The 13,424-nt window shown below is 46.2% G+C and overlaps 1 protein-coding gene across 2 annotated transcripts in view; it reads left to right on the top strand.

The window, feature by feature from the left end:
• ELP2 (elongator acetyltransferase complex subunit 2) overlaps positions 1–13,233 on the top strand; it is a 175,751-nt gene extending 162,518 nt beyond the window's left edge. The window contains exons 19-22 of one of the 2 annotated variants that reach the window (XM_088476287.1): positions 2,216–2,337; positions 2,887–3,029; positions 3,481–3,585; positions 11,071–13,233. In XM_088476287.1, the coding sequence (XP_088332413.1) occupies positions 2,216–2,337; positions 2,887–3,029; positions 3,481–3,585; positions 11,071–11,233 (533 nt within the window). In that variant the 3' untranslated portion in view covers positions 11,234–13,233. Of the gene's footprint in view, positions 1–2,212; positions 2,338–2,886; positions 3,030–3,480; positions 3,586–11,070 lie in introns of both variants that reach the window. The other variant, XM_088476288.1, reaches the window with a different exon arrangement.
• The last annotated feature ends 191 nt before the right edge of the window (positions 13,234–13,424 follow it).

The raw sequence follows: 13,424 nt of genomic DNA, 5'->3' as shown, positions 1-13,424 counted from the left end.
AGCAGTTGTGCTGGTGTGCTCCCTGTTAATTGGATGTGTGGCCAGGAGAGTAATTGATGCATGTCTAACATGGTTTTACTTTATCATTGGCATTTAAGTTAGTTGTTTTTATTTCATTTTTTTCGTCTTGCAGGAATTGCAAATATTATATTTAATAAAAAGCCTGCATTGGCTCTTTATTTGTACTAAACGCTAGTGACATGTTATGCATCATTCTTTTAACACATTAAATGTCTTTTTAAATATTTATTAGCTTTTTTCACCTAAAACGTTTGTTTGTAATTATAGAAAATTATAATCTTTTACTTATTAGGCACCACAAGGTTTCTGCAGTACCATTGAAACTGGAGGGCACTCCAGACATAACAAAGTACAAGAGTCTTCAGACAGAATAGTTACATCAGAATAAACGAATGCAGAATCATTTCTACGTCATTTCACTTGTGTCAGCGAGGTTCCCAATGCCATTTACAAATGTGTCCTTAAACATCTTTGCTGCAGTCGCAATAAAAAGCCTGACTCAGCGAGCCATGTGCCGTGATACTCTGCTAGCGCCAGATGTCTTTTTTTTGCCAAAGTGTGATGCAACTAGGATACACCAGCAGACTGAGCTGATTAATTTGATATGCAACACTTGTATATCTGTGTGCGACTGAATCCCTGAATCTGTATACGAAGTGCTATGTATCGGCCGCAGCTTTTTTCATTCCAAGTGCCGTTGTGCTTCATATACAGACTCTGGTTCACACAGATATAAGAGTGTCACATATCAAATTAAACTGCACAGTCTGCTGGTACGTTCTAGTCACATCGCATTGCGACTTAGACGCATTTTTGGCAAAAAAGACGCCCAACGCTAGCAGAGTAGCATGGAATTTGGCTGCTTACTCACGCCACGCAAGTCGCGTTGTGTGACCTATTGAGGCCAGATGTATGAGGACACAACTGTACACTGGTAGGATGCTGTCCTCAGAGTAGTGGTGTAGAGCTACCTATGTGAAGTAGGAGAGAGTTATAAGGGAATTGGGATATTCTACTCACCGCTGTTGTGGCAGATTTTTTTCATACTGGTCAATGACAACACATTACCTACCATAGCTAAGACAGATGGACCATGGCAAACATTGAGGGACCTGCTGGATTGGTTTGAATGTTCTTGTGTAATATTTCATTCATCTCTGTCCACATGCTACAATTGAGCATGGAAGTCTTCTTGCATGCCCATGACACAGACGAGTTCCAATTGCATGGTTGCCACCCAGAAACACATTTCATGGATATTATGGTGCGTTGGTGGACAGATTAATTCGTACACATTAGCAATCTCTGGCCGATACCAGATCATTGCCAGAAGCCAAATCCTTTCGTTAGCGCATGCGCAGTATACTGAACTCCCTGAGTTATTTCTGTTCAAAACCAATACAAATCGTACCGTGTTTTGTTTGATCTCAGGTGTCTATGCAGTTTCAGAAATTACCAATGGTTTATTTACAACCAATGACTGAAATGCATGGTAGCTTCTGCAAAGTGGTGCAATAGAGGAAAATAACATATTTTTAGATATATTTGCTGAAGAAATAAGTTTGGAAAACCGTTAATAACAAGGGATCATAATAAAGTTCTGAATTGCTGTTGATCCACTGACGAGAATCGTATCCAATTTTGATGGATTGACTTGCATACTTGAACTCATACCACATTATTCGCACTTTTTGTGTCATTTTTTTTCTTTTATTTCAAGCATTAAATAAGTGTACTATAAAGATTAAATAGACACCAGTGAACATTGAAGTCACTAGAAAAGCTCCCAGTTGGCTGGTTGGAACAATATCGTCCTGGTTTGTGGGCCAACTTTAATTTCGTGAAACATTAGCTATATTCTGGACACAGAAATCTCAGAGACACCAGGACTTGTTAAATAATATATTTGGTCAAATTCTTGTTTGTAGCTTGGATTTTTTGCTTCTCTAGTTAGACGCAACATGATCTTTTACGTTTAGAATATGTTTTCGTGAAATAAAAAAAAGTGTGCATAAAACAAAATGTACAAGTCACATATTTTTCCCTAACCATCCAAGGCCTTTTTTTTACACTGTTGCGTAAGAAAAACATATTGTATTTTCAATTTTAAATTTTTTTTGTGTAATCATTTTGTTTCATTAACAGATTTGTATTATAATTGTGTTGTCTCCTTTTTTATTTTTCCCTAAAGCAGAACCCCATTTCATTTTGCATGCCAACACGGACAAGAATACATCTGCCCATAGCCGAATCATATGGGCATGTGACTGGACACCAGACAGCAAGTTTTTTGTCACAGGAAGCAGAGACAAAAAGGTATATATGCTACCGAGCTCACATGACTGATAAATTAGTGATTACATTATCCTCCGATAAGAAAAATAAAATATGCCATTCAAACTTGGTGGATGACAGGCTATTTGGCCACAAGACCAAGATTGCAAACATCCAGGTGCAACAGTTGTCTTGCAAGGTGTCCCTTTCATTAATTGTCATCCGGTAACACCATACAAACATGTATTCATTGGCCAACTAGTTTTCCATACTTTTTTGATCAAGTCTGCTAATTACTTGACTGAACAGATCCCATTGTTTGAGGCCTACATGCAGCAACATTAGTACATTGTAGCATCTCATCTAAGCATATGCTTGGGCAGCTTTAAATTTTTGTATTGTTTTTTTCCTTCTTTTTTGTTATTTCTTTCATTTTTGGATATGCATCATCATTATTTTCATTACTGTGTTAGTTATGCTTACCTTGTTGGCTTTAGATTAGTAGCTGCGGATATATGAACGTTAAAGCAAAATCTCTTGAGATTCAGTATAGTTTATAAAGTGTTAACTGTATCTTCATATGTTGCTTAGGTCATTGTATGGGGTGATTGCCAGTTGTCTGACAGCAAGAATGAGAACAGCTGTGCTCTTATCAAGACTTGCTCCACTCTTCAAGATGCAGGAGATTCAGTCACAGCTGTCAGTGTTAGCCAAGCGCTTGCTTCTCATGGAAGGTAAGTGAGTGGATTATATAGTCACCTTTCAATTATATGTCAAGTGAAAATTTGCTGACATGTTTCCCTCCAGCATTAATTAACATGATAGATTTGGGAAAAGACATTGATAACTGCTGATCTGTGGCAATGTGCAATACTTACCACAGTAGTTAATGGAATGATAGAGAGGAACCTATTTAGGTGACCATCCCCTGTACAGTAGAACCACATTTGTGGTGCTGGGGAAACATTTCTAGTTAAACATTGAAGGAAATAAACATGAGAAACATGGCAAATGTGCCGCCTGACACCAGTGTTCTGTATTTGGGGTTTTAAAAAGTTAACAAAATAAAAAATATTGCACTGTACATTTAAGTTTAATCTTTAATATTCATATTGACTTATCCTACAGTCAGTATATTTATTTTGCGGTGTTTTAGATTTAACAATCTTCTCTCGTATATCTCAGCTACATCATTGCTGTTGGGTTAGAATGTGGGAAAATACACCTGTACAAATGGCAATACAATGCTATGCTTGATGACTGGATAAAGAGTTATGAGATGGACCAGAGGTTAGTGTGTCTGTTTTTTTCCCTTTGTATGGTATCCATGTATTTTCTAAGAAAACATACCTTGTGTCTGTAAGGATAAAGTCGAATTTTGAGCACAGTAACTTGTTAAAAGAACATTCATAGATCTCTTCTGACAAATTGCTGTCTTTGCTGCATACCTGTAGCTTTCACAGTGGAATGTTTTTCAAATATAGAAGCATCCTCCTAACGAAGAGGCAATGTCATCTCTATGAATGTGAGCACCTGGATCAGTTAATATATAGTATAATTTCCCACAGCATCACTAGCTTCATTTCTAAGCAAAAGCCATGTTGCGCTTCAGGGTCACAAGTTTAAAACAAGTAGTCTTAGGGGTATATTTAGTAAGCAGCAGGCCACCAGCATCCGCAGTTCTGATTGCGGGACTTAAAAGTGTTTTATCCAGAACCGCTGACAAGCAGATTTTTAAAAGCCACCACTTGCAGTTGAAAAGGATGATGTCACAGCTCACACTAAAGGAGCATCTTCTTGCTGCTGACTTCAGATTCAAACAGTGTTTTGCCCAACATAACTTTGAAGTCTGCGACATGGTGTAGGGTGACCAGCCATTCCTGGCTCGTAACCTCATTAAACTGTGAATTAAACCATTGTGATTATTTCTACTTCAGGGTCCATAGGGTATCCACAGGATACCTTGGGTATAGGTGTGACGTCAGTCGCAGGGCACCAAAGAGTTAAGCTTTCAGCCTCCCAGGATGCACTAGGTCCCCCTCCTATACCCCGCCCCCGGGCCAAGGCACCTCAGTTTAGTTTGGTGCCCGGCCGGCGTCGGGTGCACCTGTCGGAGTGGGGGCTAGAAGAGCCCCTGAAGCTTTCTTCAGTGCAGCTGTGGCTGCACATCTGGATGTACAGCATGGACAGTCAGTCCTGACGTCCATGCTGTCTTCCCTACACCCCCGCCGGTGCCAGAACGCCGGTACCGATCCGGGGATGCTGGTGAGCATCTGGGGTCACAGCTAGCGGTGACCCCAGATGTTCCGGACCATGGCCGGATCCAAGGGGGACAAAGGTAAGCAGCGGGGTCCCGCGGTGGGTCCCCGCTGGTCACACGGTCCTAAGTCCCCAGGCAGGGGGCTCCCTGGGGACTGGCTGCAGCGTGGAGCCAGGTACTGAACCTGCGCTTTCCACTACCCCCTGGGACAGCGGACCACAGCAGAGCGGTAGCGCTGTTGCGTCCCAGGGGTTAAATGCATGCCAGGGGAGCGCGCCTTCCCTGTCTCACAGCCGGCGCCTCCCCCGCTGCACACAGCCCTCTCTGCACTGTGCTGACTGGTCCTGTGTCAGCGCTCCTCCCCCAGGCCAGCTTCTCTCTGCTCCTCGGCGGCCATCTTCTCTGCAACGCATGGTGAACGCTGCTGGAAGTCTGGAAGGAAGCATCGTGGTCTGGGTCCCCCCGCATACCTCTCCTCCGCTGTGGCTCTGGTCTGTGTATGCAGCGCTATGTCCTACCAGGCCCTGTGTCTGTGTAGTTGAGTGATCAGCGCTGTTAGTGCAGGAATTGTTATTTCTCTGCATTGTATGTGACTGTGCTAGCGCTGCCTGTAACTTTTCTTCTCTAAACTGTCAGCTTTATTACTGTCCCTGTTCTTTCTGCTAAAGCCCTTGCGGTGCGGTGCGGTGCTGCAGGGTGGTCTCTCGCCTATTTAATACTTAATTGGTGAGAGAGGTCACATACGTGGTGCCATCATGTCTGAAAGTGATTTTCCCCTCCGGCTACAGTGTACCACGTGCAAAGTACCGTTAGCGGAGGGGGAGGGTAGCGCGGAGGGCCTTTGCCGGCAGTGTTTGTCCATGGCGCGGCCTATTACGGTTACAGCACCGGTACAGGAGCCGCCCTGGGCTTGTTTTGCTCAGGCGTTAACAGCTTTAGTGGGCCAGTTAGCTCCGCAGCCCGCGTTTACTCCGATGGGTTTGTCCCAGCAGTCTGTGGTGTCGTCACCCATGCAGGGGTTCCCACGACAATTGGTGGTACCCCACAGTCTCCCTATTTCCCCGCTCCCGGGTTCTCAGGAGCCAGCGTGGGTTAACTCCCTGACGAGTTCTGTACAGCACTTGTCGGATGTGTTGCAAGGGGAGTCTGTGATGCGGCCTCATAAAAGGCCGGTGGCGTCTCTGTCCACTCCTTATGAGGATGACGAAGGGACGTCTGATGATGGGGAGATTCTGGATCCTTACGATCAGGAATCTCTCCATACTAAGGACGCTGATGCTAAGTCCAAAGTATATATTCCTGGACTTATTCGGGCGGTCCGCACAGCCTTGGTGATTGAGGACGAAGTTCCCCCAGCGGCTAAATCTAAGTATGCCTTTTTCAAAGATGTGAAGGGCGATGCCACAGTCTTTCCTCTTTCAGGTCAGTTGGTGGACCATTTAGAGGAGGCGTGGAAACAACCTGGCAAAAGATACCAGCCGCAGAGACGCCTGGCGGTGGCTTATCCGTTCGCGGATAATTATTTTGCTAAGTGGGTATCCCCTCCACAGGTGGATTCTCACGTGACCCGTCTTGTCCGTAGTGCCACATTGCCGATGCCATCCATGTCCTCCCTTAAGGATGCTAGGTAGAAATCTGCCTGAAGTCCGCTTATTCCCTTGCAGGGGGGGCAGCACGGCCAGCTATGGCCATTTGCTGGGTTGCCAGAGCGATGGAGCGCTGGGCGGATTCATTAGAAGCTTCTTTTGAATCCGACTGTCCGGCCGAACAGGCGGAGTTGATTGGCAATCTCCGTGATTCGGCCACCTACATCAACGAGGCGGCTCTAGACATTAGTACTCTGGTGTCTAGAATTTCTTCAGCAGCGGTAGCTGCTCGTCGCACCTTGTGGCTGCGATCCTGGAAGGCGGACGCAGATTCCAAGAAAGGTCTGGAAGCGTTGCCGTTTACCGGAGAAGTTCTCTTCGGTCCGGATCTGGATAAGATTGTGGCCACGCTGGCGGCAGCCAAATCTGCTTGTCTCCCGTCGGCCGCTGCTCCTTCTGGTTCTGGACCATCGTCCTTTCGGTCATCTAGGGCCCAGGGCAGGCCCAAACCACAGTCGTTTCCTCGACAGGCTGGCCCTAAGAAATCGGTCAAGCCCCGGAAACAGGCATGGAGTACCAGACGTCCGGCCCCCAAGCCAGATGACAAGCCTGCGGCCTGACGGTCCGGGTCTCCCCTTGGGGGATCCCAGGGTGGGAGGCCGCCTGCTGCAGTTCTCCCGGTGTTGGTCGTTCACTACGACAGACACTTGGGTTCTGGAGGTGGTCTCCCACGGGTACGCCCTCTCCTTCCGGCACAGACCCCCGGCTCGATTCTTCACCACGGGTCTACCATCAGACCGGAACAAGGCTACGGAGCTGCGGAAGGTATTGCACACTATGCTCCAGGCTGGAGTTATAGTGCCTGTTCCATTCTCCCAGAGGGGCCAGGGTTTCTATTCAAATCTATTTTTGGTACAGAAACCCAATGGGTCATATCGTCCGATTCTCAACCTCAAAGCACTCAACAAGTCTTTGCGGGTCCCGAAGTTTCGGATGGAGACCCTACGGTCCATCATTCTGGCGCTGGAACCTGGGGACTACATGGTGTCATTGGACATACAGGACGCTTACCTGCATGTCCCTATTCTTTTGCGCCATCAAGAGTTCCTTCGGTTTGCAATCCGCAGCGACCACTTCCAGGTTCGGGCGTTACCTTTTGGCCTGGCGACAGCACCACGTGTTTTCACCAAGGTGATGGCGGTCATGGCGGCTTCTCTGCGGCTGCAAGGAGTCCGCATGTTGCCGTACTTGGACGACCTGTTATTGGTGGCAGGATCTCCAGAGCTCCTGTTACACCACTTGGACCTGACCATTGCACTGCTGCAACGGCACGGCTGGCTAATCAACTGGCAGAAGTCCACTCTAATCCCGTCTCGGAGGATTCTGCATCTTGGAGCCTTATTGGACTCGGGACAGCAAAGGATCTTCGTGACGGAGGACAAGATCTCTGCTTTACAGTCAAGGGTGCGCAGTTGTCTGCACAGCCGCCGGGTGTCCTTACACTCGGCGATGAGGTTACTGGGCTCCATGGTGTCGGTGTTCGACATGGTGGAATACGCCCAGTTTCACTCCAGACCTCTGCAGCACCTGATCCTGTCCAAGTGGAACGGGCTGCCTCAGTCTCTGAAGTTCCAGACGATTGTGCTCACCCCGGAGGTTCGCCTGTCCCTTGCGTGGTGGTTAAAGACGACCCACCTCAACAAGGGACGTCCGTTCTGGGTTCCAAATTGGCTCCTGTTGACAACGGACGCCAGTCTTCGGGGCTGGGGAGCAGTTTCGGGTCCACACTTGTTCCAGGGCAGGTGGACGCCGACAGAAGCGGAGCTTCCAATAAATATCTTGGAACTCCGTGCGGTCTTCAATGCTCTCCTGCAGGCACAGCGGTTTCTCCAGGGTCACCCGGTGCAGGTCCAGTCGGACAATGCTACCACCGTGGCCTACATAAACAGGCAAGGAGGAACTCGCAGTCGGGCGGCTCTCGTAGAGGTCTCTCGGATCCTGGTTTGGGCGGAGCGCAATCTTCCGGCCATATCAGCGGTCTTCATCCCGGGAGTGCTAAATTGGGAGGCGGACTTTCTAAGTCGCCAGGACGTTCATCCAGGGGAATGGTCCCTGCACCCGGACGTTTTTCAACTACTGGTGGACAGGTGGGGTCTTCCAGAAATCGACCTCATGGCGGCCCGGCACAACAACAAGTTGCCGGTGTACGGGTCTCGCACAAGAGACGAAGGGGCGTCTCTGGTGGATGCTCTGTCCGTCCGGTGGACGTTCAGGTTCGCATACCTGTTCCCTCCGGTCTCCCTTCTTCCACGGGTAATCCGGAAATTCAAACAGGAAGGAGGGACGCTCCTGTTGATAGCTCCCGCGTGGCCCAGACGGCACTGGTTCTCAGACCTTCAGGGTCTGTCCGTGGACAGTCCTCTGCAGTTGCCGCTACGACCGGACCTTCTGTCTCAGGGTCCTTGTCTTCACCCGGACCTGACTCGGCTGTCTTTGACGGCGTGGCTGTTGAGACGGCCATGCTGAGGTCCCGGGGGTTTTCCAGCTCTGTGGTGCGTACCATGTTACGAGCTCGGAAACCGTCTTCCGCGAGGATATACCATCGCGTGTGGCATACATACTTCCAGTGGTGTCGACCGAGAGGTTATGCACCGCGGGAGTTTCGTCTGTCTCGGATTCTCGCCTTCCTGCAAGCGGGACTAGATCATGGGCTGCGCCTTGCTTCTTTGAAGGTACAGGTTTCGGCCCTATCTGTCTGGTTTCACCGTAGGATTGCTACAATCCCGGATGTGCGCACCTTTATGCAAGGTGTTCTCCGTATTCAGCCGCCCTTTGTTTCACCTGTGGCGCCTTGGGATTTGGCTGTGGTCCTGAGGGCTCTCCAAGGACCGCCGTTTGAACCACTGGGCTCAGTGGATATTAAATGGCTAACAGCTAAGACTGTTTTCCTTCTGGCCGTTGCTTCGGCCAGACGTGTTTCTGAGTTAGGGGCTCTTTCTTGTAGACCCCCTTTCTTGGTTTTTCATGGGAACAGGGCAGTGCTCCGCACTCGGCCCGAGTTTCTTCCCAAAGTTGTTTCCCAGTTTCATGTTAACGAGGAAATAGTTGTTCCGGCCTTTAACTCACCGGGTCTTTCCGTGGGTGAGGCCTCTTTGGATGTTGTGCGGGCCTTAAGGACTTATGTTGACCGCACTTCTTCGTTTAGGAAGTCGGACGCTTTGTTTGTCCTCTATGGCTTCTGTAAAAAGGGTTGGCCTGCTTCAAAGCAAACTTTGGCAGCCTGGATCCGTATGGCTATTTCTGAAGCTTATCTTCATGAAGGCCTACCGGTCCCTCCTTCTCTGAAGGCTCATTCCACTAGGTCTGTGGGTCCTTTGTGGGCAGCTCGACGTGGTGCCTCGGCAGTTCAGATCTGCAAGGCTGCTACGTGGTCTTCTGTCCATACCTTCGTGAGGTATTACAGGTTTGACACCTTCGCCTCTCAGGATGCTTCCTTCGGGCAGCGGATTCTCCTTTCTGCACAGGAGCGTCCCCACCCTTAAAGGATACTGCTTTGGGACATCCCCAAGGTATCCTGTGGATACCCTATGGACCCTGAAGTAGAAAATATGAGATATGGTAAGAACTTACCCTTGTTATCTCTATTTCTACGAAGTCCATAGGGTTCCACAGGACTCCCGCCCTGTCGCACCTGTGCTGCAGATGGGCTTTGCTCTGGTCACCGGTTTTCCGTCTCCCTCTGGTGAGAATGTGATTCTTGTATGTGTCCAGATCTTTGTTCTCTCTCTTCCTTCTCCTCCTCCGGCCTATGGCTTGGTAACTAACTGAGGTGCCTTGGCCCGGGGGCGGGGTATAGGAGGGGGACCTAGTGCATCCTGGGAGGCTGAAAGCTTAACTCTTTGGTGCCCTGCGACTGACGTCACACCTATACCCAAGGTATCCTGTGGAACCCTATGGACTTCGTAGAAATAGAGATAACAAGGGTAAGTTCTTACCATATCTCATATTTTTTGAAGATTTCAGGGGCAGTCTAGTCTCACCACTACTATATTTTACATTTCAGAAAATAAGTGATGAACAGTGTATTACTGTCCAAATAATTTCTGTTGTATTTATTATTAATATACTGTACACAGCATGTTCTTGAATCACTGTGTACCTGAATATATTTCTTGTTCCAAAGACAATTAAAATATTTTATACGTTTTGGCTTTTCTTTAAAAGTGTCCTGTGTGTTATTTTGCAGTTAAGAGAAATGCCTGCTTCCTGCCAACATCGATCTGTTTTTTTACTCCTTAAATCATGTTTACTGCTGTGCACCTAGAAATAAGAATGGAGCTGCAAGACAGCACATATTATTAGCCTTTGGGTATGTTTTTTGGAGGCATGTTTGTCCAGTTGCAGACAGACATTACAAAGTGATTGTGCAATTTTCATGATCTGTACCTAGAACTTGACATACCAATTACAATCACATGAGTCAACAATGACTGCATTCAGTGTCTATATAAAGTCTTTCAGTAATTTCCTATTTTTGGAAAAATTGGTTCATCACTAGTGCAAGCGTAAATGCATTGTATGAAGAAAAAAATAAACTGCAACGGAGGAGCATCCCCAAAGAACATTAGTCGGTAATTGAGATGTGTGACCTGACACTAATGTGTTGAAATTTAAAATTGATGAAGAGTTTGCAGTTTAAATTATTGACAAGAGAAGGGATAAAGTATCATTAGTGTTGTTAATAACCTTGGCAATTCCGGCATATTTAATACCTGCAGGTTGTGACAAGTCTATTTCTCTCAGTTGGCAGTAGTGAGATAAAGTAGACTAATTAGATGTAAGATGGTATTTGAATCCTGCAGCCAGCTGAGTTTGACATTTTACTGTTGTCACACAGATCCCTTCCTTATTCTGTTATATCTCTTTCAGCCTTTGTCACACTCTGACTGTCAAGCAGCTCTGCTGGAGAAGTAAGCCGGGTCGTGCTGGTCTTGATGATCCGGACAATGGAGAATGGTTGCAGCTGGCGAGTTGTGGAGCGGATCATGGTGTTAAGATATACAATGTTAACAGGAGCATATTCTCTCTATAGAAACTCCTTATATAATGAACATAATTTATAAATGACATAGCGCTATCAGTGTCGATAGAACATGGCTTCAAAGAAGCTGAATGCCGTTTTAGTTACAGTTCAAGGTTTTGTTAGTTTTCTATTAAAAAGAAAAATGATATATGGGACAGCTGAAATTTGCATGTCTTCATGTAAAATTTCAACTCAAATATCCCTTTATGAGCCGTATTCAATTTGAGCCGAGCCGCGATACTTTTTCACGGCCCGGACTTTCCGCCTACTTCGCCTGTTTAGCAGGCGGAAAAGTATTGCGGCTGTCCCTGTTTACCCTATATTCAATATGGAACTACGCGAAAACGGGACCCGGCGAAACTTGAACACACGGAAAGTACTGTCAAATTTGGGGAAATCAGCCTGACACCCCCAAATGATGCTCTGACATGGGGGTTAGCTATGAAAATAACTTATCCCAGCAAATTTGGGGGTCAGCATATTTAAAAGTTGCTAAAGTGAAGTTGAAAAAATCTTGAAAAATCCACCTGCCGTAAGCACCTGCAATCAAAAAAACACCTGTGGCATACTTGGGGACCCCCCTAGAGTCAAGTTAGCTAGTTTTTAACTTTGTCCCCCAACATTTTTTTTTTCACCCCCAAAATGAAAGTGATTGGGGTGTTCAAAAGTGTTTTTTAACATTTTTCTTATGCAGTTTACCTTTGAGGGACTGTCTGAAGGCTGCACGGGGGTTCCCGCAACGTTGCACCCCAAAACCCCAATTCTGCACTTTTTGCCGTCTGCTATTCATAGGCGAAACTTTTTCGCCTATTACATTGCATTGAGTTTCCGCCAAAAACACCTCAAATTGAATACGACCCTAACTTGGTATAAGTAAAACTAATTTGTGCATCATTCTTGATCCTGCTCTGTTACTCCACACTCTATTCTAATGTAAAGTCTAGGCCCAGGGAAATACTACAAAACTTAAAACGTGTTCTCCTATTTATACGAGAATCATATTGCTATGACTTTAAACAAAAAGTGTAAAAAAAACAAATGTACTCCCTCTGTCTATGACTGGCAGGGATGTAGTTATGAGATGCGGCCGCCGGTCTCAATCCCAACAGCGTAATCCCGGGAAGGGATTTAACATAGGCGTTGAAATACTGATGACTAGTGTATGTTAATCCCAACGCCGAGGATGCCGGACCGATCGTCCTCTCTGCCGGGTAAGTATACACTTAGCACGGTGTTGGGGTGGTTAGGTTTAGGGACCCCCGTGGGGACTTAGGTTTAGGCACTAGGGGAGAGGTTAGGGTTAGGCCCCCCCTTTAGGCACTAGGGGAGATGTTAGGGTTAGCCCCCCTCCCCCCCTAGGAGATTTAGGGTGCGGGGAGGGGGGTTAGGTTTAGGCACTAGTGGTGAGGTTTGGGTTAGGCATCCCTAAGGGATGAGCCGTCGGTATTTCAATCCCATTCCGGTTGGCATGAGACATTACAAAGCCAGCAATTATATTTTCATCCCTGATTTTTTTTTCTAACTATTTAATTTCTCTTTTGCTTACTCTAGATTTGGTATATGCATATTATGTATTAATCCCTTTGCTTTTGAGGCATTTCTCACCCCCCTATGCTGAGCCAGCTGTTACACTGGTAACATTCCAACATCAATAGCAGTAATTTCTTTTTACAGCACCCACACAAATTATATCCTATGTTCTTTTTCATAAGACATTGAATATTTAGAAAGTATTATTAATTGGTTTATTTCTCCTCACATGGTTGCATATCTACCCAAACTGGGCAACAAAGGGTTTGGAGCTTTTATTGAAATTGTAAAAATTAAACTAAAAACAAATATGTGTAATTTCTGTTTAGTTTGTTTTTGTCACCATCACCAAGAAAGACTTTTCGGCATTAATCCAGTGTCCAAAACAGTAAAACATTGTATACTACATGTAGGTTTTAGACTAAGAACTGTACTGGAAAATGAAAATACCATTTTGAAATAGACAACCTACTGCATCATTTAAAGGTACCCCTGTGTTTAATGATGCCATGATGGAGAAAGATGTAAGCTTAAAAACCCCAACACCAATGTCTGTACTGTTTAATGCTTTCTGTAGTGTATGGTGTTATTGTCTGGTTATCACCAGACAATTACTCCTGAGTGTGTATGTGCCAAGATGGAGAATGATGGTTATTAGCGCCTCCCACGA

This window comes from Taudactylus pleione, unplaced genomic scaffold (assembly GCF_031769625.1).
Source record: "Taudactylus pleione unplaced genomic scaffold, aTauple2 ptg000186l, whole genome shotgun sequence".
In the NCBI taxonomy this organism is placed as follows: domain Eukaryota; kingdom Metazoa; phylum Chordata; class Amphibia; order Anura; family Myobatrachidae; genus Taudactylus; species Taudactylus pleione.
Note: the sequence above shows the minus strand (reverse complement) of the source record. Positions and strands in the feature narration are given on the sequence as shown.